Source organism: Caretta caretta, chromosome 15, assembly GCF_965140235.1.
Source record: "Caretta caretta isolate rCarCar2 chromosome 15, rCarCar1.hap1, whole genome shotgun sequence".
Classification (NCBI taxonomy): domain Eukaryota; kingdom Metazoa; phylum Chordata; order Testudines; family Cheloniidae; genus Caretta; species Caretta caretta.
Genome location: NC_134220.1, coordinates 24,179,440 through 24,200,572, shown reverse-complemented (window position 1 = coordinate 24,200,572; position 21,133 = coordinate 24,179,440). Strand labels below are relative to the sequence as shown.

The 21,133-nt window shown below is 45.3% G+C and overlaps 1 protein-coding gene across 6 annotated transcripts in view; it reads right to left on the bottom strand.

Moving 5' to 3' along the window:
* Window positions 1-7,513: 7,513 nt before the first annotated feature.
* The window catches only part of SCARB1 (scavenger receptor class B member 1), a 43,310-nt gene continuing 29,690 nt past the window's right edge, over window positions 7,514-21,133 (bottom strand). For 3 of the 6 annotated variants that reach the window (XM_048821147.2, XM_075120022.1, XM_075120026.1), the window contains 5 exons: window positions 19,479-19,552; window positions 17,948-17,999; window positions 17,044-17,190; window positions 12,166-12,237; window positions 7,514-10,797 (listed from right to left, as the gene is read on the bottom strand). In XM_048821147.2, coding sequence (XP_048677104.2) covers window positions 10,672-10,797; window positions 12,166-12,237; window positions 17,044-17,190; window positions 17,948-17,999; window positions 19,479-19,552 — 471 coding nt within the window. In that variant the 3' untranslated portion in view covers window positions 7,514-10,671. Of the gene's footprint in view, window positions 10,798-12,165; window positions 12,238-12,516; window positions 12,634-17,043; window positions 17,191-17,947; window positions 18,000-19,478; window positions 19,553-21,133 lie in introns of all 6 variants that reach the window. The other 3 variants (XM_048821148.2, XM_075120023.1, XM_075120025.1) reach the window with 2 other exon arrangements.

The following is a 21,133-nucleotide window of genomic DNA, read 5'->3' as shown; positions in this document are numbered from 1 at the left end:
TCCAAACGCTTCCAGCAAAACAAAGGCAGGACACATTTGGAAAAAAAAAAAAGCAGAAGCACGGTCTTTCTGATGGAAGGGAAGATGGTTTGGATGGCACAATCCAATTCCTTACAGCATAAAGATCAAAAAGGGAGCAAAACCCCATCCCTAGCCCCTTTTAAAAAAAATCCTTTGTATCCTAAGGGGTGGAGCCTCCCACTGCCAAATGAGTGAAGATTTGGCCAATTTCCGCAGTCTCAGAGCGGGCTTGTGTCTGTTGGCCCCAGCCCTGGAGCGGCTGCTTTATATACACACCGCCTGCCCGCCACAAATGCGCACCTGGCTAGAGAGATGCCGGGTTAGCTGGGATTTGATGCCGGTGTGTGGCCACAAGCCGGCGGAAACGAGCAGCTGCCTAGCTCCAAGTCTCACATCTGGGAGAAAGGGCTAACTAGCAAGGCACCCAGGGCAGCCCCAGGCAGAATGACCTGTGCACAGCCAGCCAAGGCACTGCACAACGAAGCTTTACGAAAACCCTGAATTCTGCTCTCGGAGAGCTGGAGTGACTGGCTCTCAGCTTCCCAACAAGCCCAGCTCACCTTGGCAGTGCTGCAGGGGCGTTATGCAAAGGGCAAACTGTTCCTGAACAAGTTCTTCAGCGTATCAGGCCCCAATGGGCTTTTCTCCAATGTCCAGCAAGTGCCTCATCCTCCGTCCAGCTGTTTTCCTCCTTGGACCGAGGCCGAATCCAAGAGAAAGCAGGAGCCACAACGATGTTCAAATTCCCTTCTGGGAGAGGTTCCCCACCCATACTGCAATGCAGCCTCCTCACCAGGTTTGTTTGTGGCCCATCTGCCCAGTCTTCAGCCCAGCAGCCCCACAGCCATCTGTACCGGCAGCAAGAGGAAAGGAGGAGAGCGCTCCTTGGCTAGAACTTGGGTAGATCCACAGCATGGTACCTTCCACCCCACCTTGCAAGCATGCAGCAGGAATGACTGCAGAAGGTGCCCTGTCTACAGATCGGTGAACTTCAGCCAGAACGTTATGTGCAGGGGAGGTGGGGCTCCTGTAATCTGGACTAAAGCGCCCCATTACCACCCTTCCCCCCACAACCAGACTTTCATTGCCAGACACTGTGGTCAATTACCAACAAGCAGTAACTCTTGAGTTTTCCCAAGGGCTCCACAACCGCGGAAAGCGCCTCAGAATTTAGACTAGGGTTTTCAAAGGAGCCTAAGGGAGTTAGGTGGCCCAATCCCAGTGCAAATTGGACATCCAACTCCCTTTGGCCTCGTCACAGGAGCTTTAGAGTCCAACGAAAGCACATCCACCTCCAAGACCAACAACACTGTTCACAACATAATTGCGAAGCAACACAAGGCCTGAGTTTTCTTACATGAGTGTATATCAGGAGCTACTGCACTGACGTCTGTGGTGTAATACAGGTGTAAACGAAAGAAGAATCAGCCCAGACCGAACAAGCCTGAAGGTAGGACTCAATCAGCAGAGGGGAGGAGATTAAAATCATCTTTTAGAAAGGACAAGATCTATGAGGAAAGAAAGTCCTTCCAGTAAATTTAACTTCAGGTGGGTTGGAATGAGACGAGGGCAATTTTCTGTGTCACACAGACAAAGTCAGCCGCTGGACAAAGCGCCACAGATTTTTTCCAGTGCGCTTAAAAGACAAGAGCCCTCAGGCTTTCACTCACTTTCCCCATCCCGCACGGCTGTAGCTTTGTGTTACTGCTCGGGTACAGAGGGGGTGGAATTGCATCACGGTTACACTGGGCTTAGCCTGGAGAAAGTAGTTTACCGGTGAAGCGTCTGCTCTGTAACAAAAAGCAAAGCAACTCCCCACCCATCTAGGGGACGAAGGTAAAACATGCACCTGTGTGAAGCCAGGAAGTTACACTTAGGGCTACCTACGTTTTTAACACAATCCAACAAGCTGGGGCAACCACCTCCACTCGGCAGCCAGCCTGGACAGGTGTAGGGGACAACACAAAGTGCAAGGCCCTGGGCATCAGGTCTCCAGAGCACAGCCATTTGGAGAGTTCAAACCCACCCCTTTTGCTACCTCACCTGGGCTTGCCTTTGTGCCCATTAACCTGTCACAGGTGACTTTAGCTGATTTCCTTGCATCCAGCCCTGGGGCTTATCAGACTGCTGACAGCCCCAAACTGGGCTCTAATTAGCACCAAGGAGAAGGGAATATAAAGGGAGAAGAAGAGCTAGAGGGATGTGGCAGTAGGAAGAGAAAGTAATGATCATCCTCTGTTTATAAAGTGCCTTTCCTGGATTCACTCAGACTGAAAAGTGGCCACCTCTGGGGTGGAACATGGCAGCTGTTTAAAACCATACAACAGTTTAAGGCAAGAAATAAAGAAGGCCATATTCAGCTGACACTGCCGAGGGAACTTAGTAACAGAAAATAATTACCCAGGCTCAGGTGGGTGGATGCTCTTCCTCTTACAGACAGTATGAGGGGCTCTTCAGTGATCACAACTCATGGCAGGGGGGCAGTTTTCCAAAGGGTGCAGAGAGGAAGAGCAGGATAAAGCAAAGGGGCAAGGGAGACTTTGCAGCTGGATCAGAAGAGCTTTGGCTGGTTCTGTGTAGAAAACGAACAGGTGCTGTTTCTGTCCCCACCCGCAACCTGCTTTCCTTGCCGCTGACCACCCCTTCTTTGAGAGTGGAGCCCAGAGCCCCAGTGTGAATTAGAAGTGCTAAGTAAGTAACATGACCTGAGAGCAGTCTCTGGGGAAGCAGGCTAGGCTGAGAGCAGGCCTGTTCTCACAGAAGCATAGATCCTCCTGGCCTTTCAGGTTCTGGAGACCCCTCCTACCCAAGCCATGTATATCACAGAGGATGCTTGTCTGCAGAGTCCACTGTGTTTATCAAAAAATAGAAGGGGGGACCAAGTCACCCAGTGATGTCAGAACTCCAGGAAAGAACTGGTCTGAACAAGTGAGAATGTTCATCCATGCCCACAGCTGGGCAACGACAGGCATAGAATAGAAACAGTCTTTCTATGACAGGTTTCAGAGTAACAGCCGTGTTAGTCTGTATTCGCAAAAAGAAAAGGAGTACTTGTGGCACCTTAGAGACTAACCAATTTATTTGAGCATAAGCTTTCGTGAGCTACAGCTGACTTCATCGGATGCATACCATGGAAACTGCAGCAGACTTCATATACACACAGAGATCATGAAACAATACCTCCTCCCACCCCACTGTCCTGCTGGTAATAGCTTATCTAAAGTGATCATCAAGTTGGGCCATTTCCAGCACAAATCCAGGTTTTCTCACCCTCCACCCCCCCCCCCACACAAACTCACTCTCCTGCTGGTAATAGAGTCTATACACAGTTTGCACAGATGCAGCGCTTGCCATCGGCTGGCTCTTAGAGCCTTTTTCCAGCACCAGTCGGTTTCCACAATACCTCGGTGATGTATGTATTATTATTGTCAGACCATTTTACAGACGAGTAAACTGAGGCACTGTAAAACCAGCCTCAAACAAAAGGAAAAGAACACCAGAGCCCAGTCTGACTCCCACTCCTCTGCACTAACCACGGGATAACACTGTAATGCTCCCTCTCCTGCAGCATTTCTGCTCAAAATAATTCTGAGTCAAATGGGCAAGCTGAGCTTTTCAAAGTGAATTTGCTCCACTTCAGTTCATCAGGAAACAAGCCACAGAGATTTCTATTGGTTAAATGCATTTTGATTAGCAATAATTCACTTATAATGGGCATTTTTATGGCACTAATCCCCATAGAACGTTAATGAATGGTGTCTCCCATCCTTTGCATGATTTTTCAGGGGCGAAAGCCCTGCTCTTCAATGGGATCCAGGTGCCTAAATACCTTTGTGGCTCTCTGCCTAAGTGACTTGCCACGGTGACATGAAGTTTGTGGTAGAACTGGGGCTAGAACTCATATAATACATGTTCCAGACTTAGCTCCAAATCACATGCCTTCCTGTAGTATTTGAAACCTGAATGACCCAGAGGATTGTTGACAGGGAACTGGAGAGAGTCTTTCTTCACTAGGTCCTGCTAGAAGTAGGTCTGAAGCAAAACCCAGGCCTGAACCCTACTAAATTTGCAGGCATGTGGATCTGTTTTGTCCTCTTTCTAAATGTCTCTGAGTTCAACTAGGGCAGGACAGATAATACCTTCTAAAAGGAGCCTCCCAAGGCTCTGTATGGTAACAGGAGATCATTCTAATAATTACCAAGCTGGTTTAGGCCAATTAAAATCCTCAGGCGAACACAAATGCCTTTAACTTTGCTTGGACCAGAGAGCGGGAGGGGGGGCTGACCTGGCAGCAGAAAGCAGAGGGGGCACATTAACTAAGGCAGGGGTCTGTGCTTCATCTGTATTTGCGGACATAATAGTCCTGTGGCCAAGGATCATAATGTACAGAGCCGAGTAGAAAGGAAATTGGCCAGAGAGAGTGAGTCAGGGCCATGAAAGGACTTGGGGGTTGCTCAAAGCATTTTTAAACGAATTGGAAACTTCAGAGGGAGCCAACGAGGTGAATGAAGCACGGGGGAAGTAGACTCAGAATGCTCCGAGCCGATGAGGAACCATCTTGCAGAACTGCTGACCAGCTGTGGCTTCCGGACAGCGTGTGCCGAGAGCCGGAGCAACGCCAATCAATCCACAAAGGCACAAACGAGCAGAACGGAGGCAGCTGAGGTGAGAAAGTGGCTTGATAGCCTGGTTAGCTTTGTCCATTGATCAAAGATCTCATTAGTGGGCTTAGAGCAGAGAAAAGGAATCCTGGAAGTCTAAATTCTATTCCCAGCTCTGCCACACCCTCACAGCCATGCTCTGTGCCTCAGTTTCCCCTTCTGCAAAACAAACATCATAAGGATGCTCCCCTTCGTCTCCAGGGTGTCATGAGGCTGGTTTGTGAAGTGCTTTGAGATTTGCTGAACATCTCGGCAACTTATATGTATCTATGGAAATTATTATGCAATCATCTGACTTGGGTTGGGATTCATATTTTGACGGGGTGGGTGGGAGGGAGTGCGAAAAAGGAGCCTAGATGTCAGGTGGGAACAGCTCAGCATTCACCATTTTTGAAGTGCCCAGCTGTGTCTTTCATGCTGCTAGGGAGGGAGCCAAGAGCTGCTGCCACTTGGAGCTGTGGAGAAAGCCAAATAAAGCCAGGTATTGTTAGCCCAGGATAGGTGAGCAGGCCGGTGAGACAGGACGGAACCCAGCGGGAGCACGTAACCACTGTGCTGAAAGGGGCCCGCCCAGCCCAAGCCTGAGAAAGCGCCACCTCATAGCTCCACTGAGTCCGATCTTGTGAATATTCTGGTCTTGCACGTGAAACCCAATGAGACAAAGGCCAATAAAATTATCATGGTAAACATCAGTATTGCATCATGGCTGCATTTCTTAGCTTTCCCTTCAGTCTGCAGGTGTTACTCGTGGAAGAAGTGCTGGGTAGTGGTTAGAACAGGGGCTGGTTCTGTTCCCTGGCCTGCCACTGGCTCACTACATTACCTTAAGCGAGTCATTTAACCTCTCTGTCCCTCACCTTATACTTGGCTGTAAAATGAGTATGTTGATGGAAGAGGAGGGCTGTATGTGCACCATTGCCCTCTACTGAACAGAATCAGAACTGCGCAACTGTGTGTCATGTACCCTGCACTGCTGACAGCTAATGAAGGTTCTCCCGATGGAAACTGTGTTTTATCCCAGCTGTTGCCATGTTGTTCTAAGTGGCCGTGTTGGATGCAGCAAAGCAACCACCATGAATTCCTAGCCGGCCATAGATCTATTGCAATATAACAGCACCTGACCCAACAGAGCGTTTGGGAGACTTAATCAATGTTCGTAAAAAACTTGAAGCTCTTCAGGGCCTTTAAACAAGTGCAAGGTGTTATTGTCCGGGGCACGTACTGGAAGAAGCAGAAGTTAAAAATGTATTGCAAAGAGATAGGAAGCATTATTAAAATTGTCCTATGAGCAGCTGCAAAGGGATCAGCTGGGTTGTCAGATAGACCTGAACAGAACAAAATGAAAGCTTGTACGTTCCATCCTTTCCCCTGCATTGGGAGATTAAATTAAAACTTTATAAAAAGTTCCCTTGGCTCAGTCAGTTTTAACAGCACTAACAGCAGCCATTCACACACGCTCCTCGTATTACTGGGCTTGGTCTGTGCGTTTGCTGGCATAAAACACTCATCCTACCTCCTGTGTACCAACAGTGCCCCCCAGTGACCACTCTGCTGTACTTCTAGCAGGAGTTGTTTCCTGACACTCCACCTTTAAACACCGATTTCATGCCCCATGAAACTCAAGTCCTCAGGCTTTAATCCATGATTAATTATAGGGTAGACTTCTAAAACTTTCTCTTACTCTAGACGAGGCTTTACAAACAACGTCACGTGATTTACAGAATACTGCTTTCCAGTCTATATAAAATCCACTATCTGCTATTTTAAAGCGACACTAGCTTGTTCATTTCAGATTTGTTTGCAGAAGAGTAAACCCAGGGTTGTGAGTTCAATCCTTGAGGGGGCCATTTGGGATCTGGGGCAAAAATTGGGGGTTGGGTCCTGCTTTGAGCAGGGGGTTGGACTAGATGACCTCCTGAGGTCCCTTCCGACCCTGAAATTCTGTGAGGCACAGTAGCACCAGCAAGAGCTTGAGTAAGTGAGGGCTTTAAGTCATTGCTGCTGGTCTGGACACAGTCCTAAAAGGCTGGGGCAGCCTGGAAGAGTGTCATGTTCCTATTTCACTTGCTTAAAGAGCATATGGCTCAAGCGAGAGGAATATATGTTTACTTGCAGTATGTTATTCAGCCAGTAAATATCTCCATGGTCAAGCATTCCAGACAGTGGAGAATCAGGTAAACAAGAGAAACAAAGCTGGCCCTCAAAGTGTGTGGAAGCCTTCATGTCTCTAGTGAGAGCTGTTTTCTTTAATAAATACTCCTGATGAATGTAATTCCACAAAGCATGACTGCCAGAGAACAAGCCTGGAGAGGGGTCCCACAGGTGGAGTCTAATATTTGTACTTTGAAAGACCACTAGGAAACTAAAGTTCCTATTTTTAAAAGGATTCCTTACCTCTTAGTGGCTAGGTACTTGGTAATGATCATTTTAAAATTCAGGTTATTTATAGGAGAAACTCGAATGAAACCAACTTCCTTCTTGTGAACTGGTAGGGAGTTTTTAGGTGGTAATAATTTCTGACCACACAATGGTGCTTAAAATAATGCAGCAGCACCCTACCCATATGCTCCCATCCATTGGACATTTTTGCCAAAAAAACCTCAGCATAAGGTGGCCCCATTGCCTGGTTTGTCAATCACACACACACACCCCCGCCCACCATATGCAGAGACTGGGTGGGCACGGTATTTCTCAGAACTTTGGCACGATAAAGATGGTGACAGTCCCCGTGACTGTTGCTAAGCAGTGTTGGTTTGTTTTTTAAGTGCTTGTGGTGGCTTAATACATCCCAGAATGACAGACATCAGACAAGTAGAGGAAACGCAGCCAGCTGCTGGAAGGAGGGTGCTTTATGGGGGCAGGGCAACTGTACATCACAGCAAATTTTGCAAGTAACGTTTATGATGGGGCCAGAAGACTGTAAGGAAGGGAGGGATTGCACAGCCATCTCGCTGCCTCCCTTTCAGAGAGTTAATATTCCCCATCTCCTGTACAAAACTCATGTGGCACAGGAACTATGCCAAACTAGGCCTAGGGCTCAAGCTGCTGGAGCCTTGTAAGCAGATGGGCTTAGCAGCCATTATTTCTACCAGCATAGCACCCAAGAAACCAGTCAGGTTTAGTCTACATCTAAAATGTTTTACTGCTATCATAATGGGGTGAGATCTGTGTGTGCACCCACATAGCTATGCTGGAAAAAACCTTCATGGAGACAGTTATACCACTATACGGGATTTATAACAGTATAACTTATTTTGCTTCAGCAAATGCTACATTAGCAAAAGAATTTTTATAGACACTGGCATAACTGCATCCATTTTTTTTTTTTATGTCTAGGAGCAGAAAGGGACCCATAAGCACAGAAGGGAAAGAGTTATTTTAAACGATCAGTTGAGTTGGGGGTAGCAAAGGCATTACAGTACAGTGGTTAAAAAATGGATATTAAAAGTGTTTTTAAATACAACGGCTGAGCTGACTTCACTGTTTAAACATCTTCTCCCCTCCTCCCCAGCCCTTCTCTGCTTTACCTTTCCCCTGGCAGCAGCAAGGATTTGGACTCTGGCCCCACCCACCTACAGCTGATGCCCACCAAAAGAAGAGGGTGGATTCCTACTACTGCTGCTACACAACAGGGCTCTCCTGCACCTAGAATTGCTCCGCTCCCGTCCCAGGGCTGCCGGCAATTTTTACCGGGGGAAGGGGTGGGCTAGACTTAAAAATAAAGTATTTGCTGTTGAAGGTCACTTTAGTGAGTAGTTTTGTAGCATGATTAAAGTTGTCCACTTTTAATAAAGCTTCTGTTCCTAACTCACTGTTTCCTTGGTTACAGCAACCCCCTGCATTTGGGGGAGCCACCCCCCCACCACCACAGGTGAGGGTCACCAGTCTCCCAGAGGGGACCTGGGCTAAAGACTGTTAGTGCACAGGACTGGAGCTAACAAATGGTAATCCATAGACCTTGTTCAATTAACGATCAGGCCCTAGCCAGGGGATGCCATTGGAAGAGGAGGAGCTGGACCTGCTGGCAGTGAGGTGCAGCTGTCCCGCCCAACACCCACATGCCCCAGCTTTGCGATCGCATCAGACTTTAGAATGCAGCTGGCTTGACAGAACGCAGAGTCAGCTGGAGAGCCGAGGTGGGGCTGGGGAAAGAAGTGGGGTGTGAACCCTACAAATCATTTGCCAAGAGTCTATGATCTAAGCTAGTGTCTTGATAGATGTCCCTCCACATCCCATACCTGCCAGGCACGCCCAACACTAGCACAAGAGCCATAAGACCAGCCAACTGAGAGTGTTCTCAGAGCACTGATCCAGGCAGTCTTAGGGCACAGCAGTTAATAGCAATTTGCATGGTAAAAAGAAATCCTCAACTTCTCTGGAAGCCCTACACTGTGTAAGGCCCATGCACCCCCGTGCCTCACATAGGAAAGTCCTTCGCTGCCATCAGGACTCACAACGCAAAGCTTAAGCCACAGGAGTGGTTTTCCTACCATTCGGGTGTATTTCAGTTGTCGCTGGTCTGCAGCCTTTAAGGCACCCTGAGAGCCACCCACTAAGTTAGGGAATCTCCTGACATGGGAGGGGCTTTACTGTGTGGAAAGCTACATGGAACACCCTGCCTGCAAACTGCCAGGAGGTCTTCTTGGCTGGAGTGTGACCTGCCTCACATTCTGCCAGCTAATTTTCCATATGTGGTAGCACACCCCGTGTCATACTGCAAGGAAGAGATCTCATTTGATTGGGGAATGGCACAGTTCTGGAATAGCTCTTACCCCTGGTGACATTTTACAATGTCATGATTAAAGACACTAGTAGAACAATGAGAAGAGTGACATCATATGTGGAACAATGCAATGCACCTGGCTGGCTCTGTGTAGGTAGAAGAGCTCAGATTAATTTGAAATCCAGGGAAAAAACTAGATACTCTTTACAAGTAAGTGGTTTCCATACAAGTTAAAAGTCGGTGGCCTCTGCACGAATTTCACCACAGAAGTGTGAGTGGGAGCGCCAAGGAGCTAAGCAATATTTCTTTGGCAAAAATCAAATGAGCATCACTGCCACGTGTCTAACCCACAATGGCACCTGGGAACCAACTAGCCAGATTAGAAAAACCCACTAAGCTTTAGAGCAGTGACGAATGAGGCTTCAGTCTAGAGCACCACCCCTCCAAAACAGCAATCACCACAACCTTGAATCTTACACCTGCACATGGCTGCATAGCCTAAAACCGGTATATAAAAAGAGTGGGCAGCATACATCTCAACCTGTGCAGCATGTGAGAACTCATTTCTACTCAGTGAACCCGAGCAAATGAACCCATCCCATCCCAGTTTAAAACAGGATGAATAGGACCTACTGCAAATCGCTGCCAGTTTTCCCAGATTAGCATTAGCCTCCTGAATGGGAGTGAACTTCAGCCAGTGTAGATCTATTTAGTAAGCCCCTCTCCATAAACCTTGAGTGGCACAGGTTGTTAAATACTGACATTTTCCTTTATACACCAGTTATTTCTATACATGTAAACCTTGTTTGCTTTAAAGGATTATTCATTACAGTGCCTTTTTCTTTTAGAATTCTCTCAACACCTTCTAGGTGGAGAGAGACTATGTGGGCAGACGAAAGGACTCTTCAGGGGATTAGCCACCAGGTATTCTTCATCCCTGCCAGGCTGGAAATAGCAAAAAAGAGAGGTCTCAGCCCATGCCAGCCCCAGGCCAACAAATGTTCTTTGAATGTTTTGTATTTCCAATGCTAGGACTGAACTGGTTTTATCCTCATCTCAGGTCTTGATGCAGGAAGTGTGAGCCGTGGCAATACAGCTCAATAGCCTCTGAGTATTTTGTGCCTCTCTCAAGATAGTTCGGAATCAGGTATTTTATCCAACTCTGCATCTCCTTTCTAGGATCCTGCTAATGGACCCAGAGCAAGTCTGATCCCTAAGCAGAGTCAGGTACCAGTGGGAATCACCCTTCTGTAAGAGACTGGCACTTCAGGCTTCAGCAGCATCATTCTGGTTTGTTTTACTATCATCTTGAAGGAGTGGTGTTGTTTCGGAAGACTGAGGTGGTTCAGTCCGTGGGTCTGGCTCTCGTGGGCTCTTCTCTCTGGCGTTTCTCTGAATAAATAAAAGCAAGGACAGGTGACTCAGGATGCAGCTAGACACCAGCATTGGTCATCACATAAGCCAGTGACTAAAGATTTACAGGCTACTTGACAGTATGTTCAGCACTGGAATTTGTCACCATGTAAAGACTCCAGACTAATCTGTAGTTTAATGACACCCAGAAAGGGAGAGCAAGCTGCTCCCCGACATGTCCCATTCAGAGACCAGAAACGTGATGTTTATTAATCCACAGCTACTGTCCTCTCAAGAGCAGCAATGAACCCTGGGATGAAGTAAACGCTTAAGAGCACCAACACGTGGTCCATTTTATCACAGAACATTCTACACAGGTTTCTAAACAAAGCCAGGATGAAATAAAGCTGAAGAATGAACTACAGGTTCCAAGAGGGGTGTAAAATTGGCCTTTACTACAATAGTATCTCAGACAGTAAATACATCAGGCATTCTAGATCAATACATTACCCCAGCAGCCTACAGCACTTAGTCCATTCCTGGGCTGTTCCATCCTGCCAGTGAAAGTTTAGTGCAAAAAGCCTTTTGAATATACAAACAAGCCGTATGGCAACTTAACCCAAAAAGCTTTCCAAAGTAAGCATCATGCATGAGAACAGCGTGACCTGGTGACTCATTCTTTAGAAGGTGGTTGACCTACTTTTCTGTAATAAATGAAGAGCAATCCTAATATATGTGAGTATGAAATAGTCAGACTGGTAATACTGGGACACATCTGTCAGTATTCTTTAAGTGTAAAGATCAGAAGCAATAAAACCCTCTATTTTGCCTAATGAGAGAAGTATTCTCAGCTCCATGTGGGTGCTCCATATTTGTACAGAGCTCTGACTGTGACCTCATGGAATCCCAGCAGATGCCCCTCCCAAGAGATTTTTACCCCAAGTTAGGTTAAGCAATCTCAGGCTGCTCAACCTGGAAAGCACTTAAGCATATGTGTTAGACTCCCTTGTAGGAAGGGCTCCTTTCTTGATTATAGGGCCTTTAACTGGAGTATGTCTCTCGATCCACAAAGCGAGCACACATTTAAAAGGCTGAACAGCTCAACACCTTGATATAGAATCTAAAAATATTTAGCAGGTGCCAAGAAAGTTTTAGTCAATCCATTTCTAAATCACGGCTTTGAAAAGTGTTGCCTAGTCTCTCCTGGTGTTGGCTGTATCCGTTAACACTAAGAAGACTGGCGAACAACAAGTTTTGGTCTCCAAATTCATTTTCAGATTTAGCCAAAGTGAGGGAGGTCCACAGGTGTCACCCAGACTCTTGTATGTCATTGCTGATTTTACACCCTTCCCCCCCCCCCCCCCATGCCCCAGCAAGCAAAAGTTCTTACAGAGGATAGGACCTCACCTCCATGCCAACTGTCACATCTAGCCAACATTGCACCCATCTCCAGGGCTGCAGATCATGCTTCACATCAATCTACCAAGAAGGGGGTTTGAAAGAAGAGTTACCTGCACCTTCTCTCCCCAACACCTAATGAAGTGTGATCTAAATGCATGCAATATTCCCATTTCCTAGTTTAAACCCAAAGCAAGCTTATTGCCATGAAGCACGAATAAAGTTTACCAAGAGGGCGTATTTTACACGTGAACATTGAGCACTTCAATTTGACAGCAGATTTAAGCAACATTTCAGCAGATTTATCATCAAGTTAGTATTGTTTAGAGAAGAGGAGTTTTACCTTTACTGGGTACCCACCTACAGGCTGGCTTCCTGCAGCACCATCCCCTTAACTGGAGTCAGCCGTTTTTCGGACAAGGCCTGGTTGGCCTCTTTAGTCTTTTTATTGCTACTCCAAAATAAAAAGCATTTTTCCTAGAAGATAATCAGGCTAGTTTATGTTGTATTTTAAAAGACATTTGGAAGAGGTTTCACTTGAAAAAGGGCAGCTGTGTTTAAGTTGTAATCATGGTTTGCTTAGTTACTAAATTCTAGTTCTTTACACGGTGTTTAAATTAGAGCTACAACTTTATTAATCTTCTTAAAATAATCTGTACCAAGCCATCTTTAAAATGGTCTGTTCACATTTCAGACCCTTTAGAGACTTCTAATGAAATGTAAAAGGGTTTGTTCAGTGGATTGGGATTGTCGCACACAGTCAGCTGCAGGTAAGCTCTACTGTGATTGTGCAAGGGAGGATTTTTTTATTTTTTTTAAAAAGCTTTTGTTTGGATTGGTAGGACAGACAGACACCATTTTAAATTGGCTCAAGTTATAATCCAGAATCTAACTTTGCATTTAAGAGACTATTTAACATTTTCCAGTATCTCACTGAGGTTGAGTTTAAGCAACAGTGCTCCCTCTAGAAAGCTGCTCTGGGAAATGAAGTACATTTTATATGCAGTTGCAAGAATTTAGGAAGATTTCATAATGGATCACAGATGGATTTAGAGCCTTTGCCTTAGCTCTAAAATGCTGAAGAGCATTCTGGCTCTTCAGAGGGAGGACTGTTGTTGATTAAGCAATCTATTAAGAGCTGATCATTAACCCTTCACTAGATCAAGAATACACCTTAAATGCAGCATTTATTTTGACCTGTGTTGCAGTTTGTATTATGCATCTATTGATCACTATAGAGTTACATAATCCTAAATGCTCAGCAATATTCCCCTACAGATTTATAGGGCCACTTCCAGGTTCTCTGCTGTGATTTTTGTTAACTCACTTTTTAGCGAATAAGAAGAAAGTTTCCTGAAGTTGCATTTGGTTGTATAGCACCAATATAGGCTCAGTTGTGGCTTAGCTGGCAACACTACTTAGCTCACCAATGGATAATTGCAAGTGCCTTGTGCCTAGGATTCTCTTTTGCAGATCGGTATTCAGTTTGTTACCAGAGGCCTCCATTCATGCAACTGGCCAACTGGAGTTTGTTAACCCTGTACTGAATCCCCATTGATTGAGTGCTCCCTGTAGAGGATACCCACGGCTTAGGGTCTGTTGTGGTGTCCCTGTTAAAGCCAACTCCTGCAGAGTGGCCACTGGAAGGAGCTGTGAGCCAGTGTATTTGACAGCAATACACTGGTTGCAATTGCCCTGCATAAACACCCTCCACAGGAAGTTCTTTGGGCTAGTCTTCCCTGCAGAATTAACTTGGGTTCCTTGCTCTGCGCTCACAGCCCCATCTCCATCTAAGGGTGCAGCAGCAGAAGGGTAAAGTCTCAGACCAGTGTAAATGTGGAGTAGCTTCTGGTTTCATAGATTGCAAGGCTAGAGGGGACCACAGATCTAGTTTAACTGCCTATATCACACAGGCCATAGAACTGCCCCAAAATATTTCCTTTCAAACTACAGCATCTTCCAAAAAAAAAAAAAAAAATCCAGCCTTGATTTAAAGGATGCCAGGAATTGAGAACCCACCCACAACCCTTGTTACAATTTCCTATGGTTAATTACACTCATTGTTAAAGAACAATCAAAGTCAACATGTGGTTCCCACTTTATGACAAGGAACAACAGCACTTTGCTTTTCACATAATGGAGCTCGCTACTAACAGGTCAGTCACTTGGGCAATAGTTTTGATCATCATTTATCCCAGCTAATTTACTAATCTAAATCACTTCAGAGAACCATCAAGTGAATCAAACACTAGTGAATCAGTTTCAGTATACAGTAAATGGCTTAGCTTTAAGATTACACACACACCCAGTATTCCTTCGGAATTGTTCATCCACGCTCACTTTGCAACAAAGGGATTTGGAAATAATATGCCAAAATCAATTATGCTGCGGTGTGGCCTGGTTTAAATCCAATTATTTACTACTTGGAAAACCTGGGCAACTAGTTAAAATGGGTTTGAATATCAGCAGTTAAGATAAGTGGGATAAGGAAAAGCTAGCCATTTCTTTAGTGTATGCATAAGTCATGATTGTTTCAAGGATTTAAGGACTGGAGGGTAAAGTATGATCTGCTTTGGGCATCTGTTGCGCTAACATTGCGGATATCTCAATCACAGGCGAGTTGAGCCAAAGCAACGAGTTTTAAGCCAGATTCAAATGAGCTAGTTGGGAGGAGTATGTACACACACGCGACTTGCTGGTCAATAACCAGGAGGCTGTTTTAAAGCACACATGGACTATTTGGAGTCTTTTCAGGTGCACATTTTGGGGCCAAAGCTGAAAGACGTCACTATCAACGGTTTGTTTTTAAAGCTTTTTTTGCATCTCTTCTCCTGCATTATCCTCATGTTGCACAGCAATCCTCAAGATTACTCCAGCACAGTAAGGGAGTGAGACTGCCCCATAATGCCGCTATAAGTCCCAAAGCCACTCATGTTGAAGTGCCCTATATGCTGCACTGTGAGTAAACAGCACAGATTCTCAACACACCTTGATGATCTTCCCTAAGCCCTGGTCTACACTTGGGGGGAGAAGAATCGATCTAAGTTACGCAACTTCAGCTACAGCTATGTGAATAACGTAGCTGAAATCGACATACTTAGATCGACTTACAGTGGCGTCTTCACCGCAGTGACTCGACTGCTGCTCCCCCGTCAACTCCGCCTCTCGCAGCGCTGGAGTATAGGAGTCGACAGGAGAGCACTCAGGAGTCAATTTATGGTGTCTAGTCTAGACACGATAAATTGATCCCTGCTGGCTCGATCGCTTCCCGCCAATCTGGCAGGTAGTGAAGACATACCCTAAGACAAAGGGCACCAGAAAGTTTTCCTGCCTTAAGTGTACCTGGGAGGAACTACTGCAAGTGTACACTGGTTAACAGACTTCTTAGGAACTTAGGAGCTGGCTTGAGTCACTAAGCCTGGTCTACACTACAGTTAGATCACCGTAAGCTGCCTTGCATTGACTTAACTACGTCCGGGTCTACACTACAGCCTTGTCCCACCCACGTAAGTGCCTTACTACACCAGCAAAACTATTCCACCTATATGAGAGGCTTACTTCGGTGCAGTTAGGATGACACAGTGTCTGTGTAAACACTAACTTACATGGGTTGGCCCCTGCTCCCAGTCAGGAATGGAGCAGTGGGGAGGGTAGCCTATCAGGAGCTGGTGGGCTCTCAGCTCCCCTCACTGCCCCTCTTAGGTTGGTGGAAGTGCTCCTGGTGAGAATGCGCACCACCAACCCAAGGAAGGTAGAGTGGACATGCACAACTAGTAATTACTGTGGTGGCTGCAAGTCGACCTAACAAACTTCAGTGTAGAACTATCCTAAAGTTGCTAAATGCAGCAGAAACCAGCAATGGATTCTGAAGTCTAGAATCTGAACTACTGTCATACTGCTGCCTTTGGTACTGGGGGGAGAATAGGAATCAAGGTTCCAGGAAAGAAGAGGGAGAAAGCAGCTTACCCTCTTCTTGCTAGCTTGCTGCATTGAACACAGTGAGCTCCTGGCCCTGTTCCAGACTATTTTACCCACTGCAAAGGATCACAGCCCCTACAGAAAGTATTTGCAGTCCAGACTGCTATGTGGTTTAGCAAACCCCACTGCGAAGGCACTGAGTGATCTTAAATAGAGATGTCAGTCAGCGCTAAGAAGCAGCTAGGCAAGGGAATATCTTTTATTGGACCAACTTCTGTTAGGAAGAGAGACAGACAAGCTTTTGACCTTGAAGTCACCTGAAGCAGAGCTCCGTGGGAGCTTGAAAGCTGGTGTGTGTCTCTCTCAGCAACAGAAGTTGGCCCAATAAAAGATATTACCTCACCCACCTTCTCTGGCTAATATCCTGGGACCAACTGCCACGACACCATGTATAATAAGCCAGACTTCTGGAGAGTAAGCTTGGGGTTTAGCTAGTGAAAGGAACTGTTCATATACTTTGAGCCATTCAAGCAATAATTAACAAGCATCAGTGGCTACTTCAATGCTTGCTCTGGTCAGACCAAAAAAAAAGGGGAGAGTGACCTTCCCACACCTATCACATGGCAGAAATAGCTTGTAGGAACATTGAGGAGGAATTTGGAGGCAGGGCTGGAAGATACAAAACAAAGACGCCTCATTGGTCTTAGAGTGTCAGCCCAAAAGACCCACTCATTTATTGAAGTCTTTCAGGTGTTAAGAGTTAGAAGTGAGCAGAGGTGAGCAATGCCCCCTAGTGCCTACTTCGCAGCAGGGCGTGTGACCATCAAGCTATGACATCTTACTTAAAAGATCAGCAATCTTACATTGGATTAAGTAGCACTACAAGTGAAAAATCAGAAATTTCTGGATTAGGTTGAAAGTTGGCATCAGTTGATTAAGTCAGGAGTTTTGCCGTTTGCTTTTTCCTACCTGTCTCTTCACCTCCAGTACAATGGCAGCAACAATCAAAGCGACGCCCAGACCGATGCAGATATATTGCACGTACTCCAGCACAGATGGGATCAGAACCAGGTTGGTGTAGAACTGCTTTAAGACTGAACCTTCAATGGCTCCGCTCTGCCCAGAAGAGAGTAGTTTTCAGTGGCAGTTTCACAGCACAGAGACTCTGTATTAGTGGTGTCCCCACTGCCTCTAAAGCCTGGCTTGGAAAACTTATTTCGGTATATAGAGGAATTCAGGGAAGCGTAAGACGTTAACAGACCACAAGGAAATAAATGCTAGTCTTTAAAACAGAAGCTGCCAGAAGGAGGAAACAGAAACAGAAGGAACTTGTACTACAAGTAGTATTCCTGGTGGTAAGAAATGCCTAGACAGCAGGGTCTAAAGTGTTTGGGCCAGGGACAATCGCGTTTTATTCATTTCGTTAAGTGACAAATACCCAGCATGCTCTTCTAGCTTGTACAGCTGGTAGGTATTTGCCCATCTGTGTTAACTTGGGAGACCTAGACCAAGAAGTTAAGATAGAATATCACCGATGCTTTCTAAACGCATACGGAAGTGGACAGAAGAGTTTAATGGCTCAAATTGCAAGTCTGAGTCAGGAAGAGATTAAGTGTGCAGCCAAATGTTGAACAAAATGTTTCTAATCCATTTATGCAAAGTTACCAGTTAAGAACTGTGCAGCTTAGACCCCTACTCCAGTTGAAGTTTCTCCAGTAGAGACATGTAACGCTGCCCTTCTAGTCCCTTCCCACACTGCTGCTCATCACAAGCCATCTACTTCTTCCAGTTGCCCCTAAATTTCCTCCTCTGCAGTACAGACTTTGCATGGTTAACGTTACTTTTCCAACCAAGAGGAGGAAATCCAACTCACCTCTGCAAACCAAAGTATAGGCAAGACAACTGGCTTGATCTGTCCCGTTTGACTGAACAGAAAGAAAAGTTCACACTTATATTTATAATCACACAGTCAATCTACACAGACCAGCATTATACTCCAATGGTTTCTAAGGAGCTGGTCAGTTTTTACTAGACATTTCAAAATTTTACAGGCATGAAGACAATGCAAAGAGTTGGTAATTTCCCCCGCCCCTCCCATTTCAGTGAATTCTTTCTATGCAATATTAGGTCTGATTAAACTTCACAGATGCAAACTTTAAAGTTGTTAGTTTTTAGGAGAAGAACTTGAATTTTAGTTGATGTTTAATAAGTAGTCAGCATTTCCCAGATATCACTGTAGTATCTGAAATACCACTGTTCTTCCCTTAGAATTCCCATAAGAATCACTTTCCAAGCATTGAGTTTAATGGGAACCTCTGTGCTTAATCCAAGAGTAGTTGTAATGCATTCTGGTAACCTATGGAGTACTGGAAGTGTAGGTAATAGTGTTGCTGTCTCAGGTAATTGTTAGAGGCTGGAATAAAACTGGTCGAGAGAGAGCAAGTTTACCTCCTCCTACAAGAGCAAGTAACCTACTGCTCCAAGTACTATAGCACCAGATTTTAAGAGCTCAGAACCCAGTTTGGAAGTCTGACCACTTGTTTTGATACTTGAGTGGTAGGAGCATGCTTTTGGAAGGCTGACTGCAATTGTGAGCACACAGCATTTTAGGAATCTGACCCAGGGAGTCTACTTTGAATTTTCGTTTGCAACAGGGCCATCAGAACACAGACTATTGCACAACTAGGCACTGCTACATTCCAAGCTCTTAGCCTAACATCAGCCTGCGGCTTTATGTCTACCCTAGAAATGCTTTGCCAGTGTATCTCCCAGCATGGATGCAACTGTAAAAGCAAAACTGCACTTTGCACCAGTATAGAAACCACCCCCTCCCCAAGTGAAACAAGCTACACTAGTAAGAGTACGGTTTTGCCAGTATAAACACATCTGCACTTGGAGTTCTGATAGCATAGCTGTGTCAGGGTTCACACCTCTTCACACTCCTGACCAACACAGCCATGTTGATAGGAGTCCAGTGTAGACATAGCCATGAACTGGTACAGAGGTGTCATCCACACAAATAGCTAAAGAAGAAAGCCAATTGAAGAGGCATATATCTGCATATGGTGTGTTAAAAAGAGAAAAACCACGTAGAGCTTGTCTGTTCATGAGCTCAGCTGAGCAGTAAGATACCAAATGTCTTTCTCTCAGACAGAGAAGGCACTATGCTTTGTGAGGTATGTTTATGACAATATCTTGACAAGTTGAGGTTTAACAACTGATATGAAACTGAGGAATGGGATTAGACTGAACAGATTGTACTACAGTAGAGCTGTTTCTTTGGAGCCCGAAGAATTATAACAAAGAAGCTATTCAAACAGCATTACATTTGTGAAGTTAGTCTCCTTAACTTTCAAGCATGTAAGCCACATGCCCCTTGGACATCCTCAGAGCAAGCTACTTACCTTATGCCAGAGACTTTCTTCATATACAGACTCAGTTGCAGCTTGATGGAGCAGTTCATTGGAATTCCTGTGACCTGCATTAGAACAGGAAACCAAGCACTTCTCAGCAATACCTCCTGGTGTTCATGTAGAGGAAAGCGCTTCAAAAAAACGACTAACAGAGAATTGCAACATGTGAAAGCACACAGTGTATACAAAAGAGGCGAGGGAAGGCGACCAGAAAGAGGGTAAACGGCTCTGAGGAAGACCTTGTCTTAGGAGGCAAACTGTATCATTGCTTTTCACTTTGAGCCTGGGCTACGGGGAGTGCTTAAGCAGAGACAAAGAGGTGTGGCAGTCGAGTCAAGATTCAGAAGACAGAACAGTTGTCTAGGAAGATCGTAACAGCCTCTTCTGGGAAATCTGATCTGTTAGCAGAAGAACTCTGCTTTCAGAAGATACTTGAAAGGGTCCTCCAAGGTGGGCAACCAAACCATTCCTCAAATCACAAGACAAGACCAAAAACAAAAGCTGGCACATAAGAACGGCTGCTATTCTAACAGAGAAACACTAGGTGGAGCTGTAGCAGACCAATATTTTCAAGTTAGCACACAGCAACTCTAGAAGGCCAAATAACTGACTTACACTCTAGCACTCAAAGGCCTAAAGGCAAGCTGGAACAATCAAAAAATCGGGCATTTCTATCCTAGTGTAACTTATGAAGATAGTTTTAGTGCCACTTCAGCTTGCTTTGAAGTTTAAGAGCTCAATATCTGAGGATATTGCCCTGCAGACAACTAAGTGTCAAGGTGGTAAGAGGCACAAAAAGCGAATGCCCACCCACACAATGTTTCATTCTTTGATTCAAGCAGTTTACTCACATTACTTCCACAGTTGTGCTAACATCCATGAGGATGATTGACAGGTGTCTGGCTACAAACTGTTGCAATATCAAAACATCTGTCAAAATGATGTTACTATGGAGAGTTAAAGCTAACAAGATTAAGGCTTTAGCACGATTGCAACATCACTACAGCTTCCTGTTTAAGAGTATTATGCTACCCATACACTATTTAATATCTTCCCCACCATCCCCAGCCTCTCTCACTCCTCTGCTACTAACCTTCAATAGCTTTGTGGTGCAAAGCGACGAACGGTTTGTGAATTGTGCAGTACTGAGGTTTTATCTCTACAGTTCATGTTTATTACAGCTATTTTAATTAAGCCTTTATTGCCATGGACTTTATTTTATGATCTACACAGATTAGCAAGTAATTGGGGGCGGAGGGTGGAGAATTAATCTTTACCTTTTAAAGAGCCAAAGTACACTTACCTCAGCCCAATATTGTAAAAACATGGCGTGCTTAGCTCTAGAACATCTATTACCCCTCCTTATCCCTGCAGATTGACAAGACATTTGCATGAGAGCTATTGTTTTGGTTGTTTATTTTAAGCCTGTGCATTCGTCTATAGGCAGGCTTAAAACAGCTCTACAAGTGATATCTAGAAGTCAGAACACAGCCCCTTAATGTGTTCAAGATTGCTTCATTGCCCTGCAACCCAACCTCTGGTAAGAGCACCACTGCACTCTCTGCAGGTCCCATGGCTGCTGGTCAGGAGGAAATCCTTAAATTGCATTCTCTGGAGCTTACAAAAAAAACCCACCACACTTTACT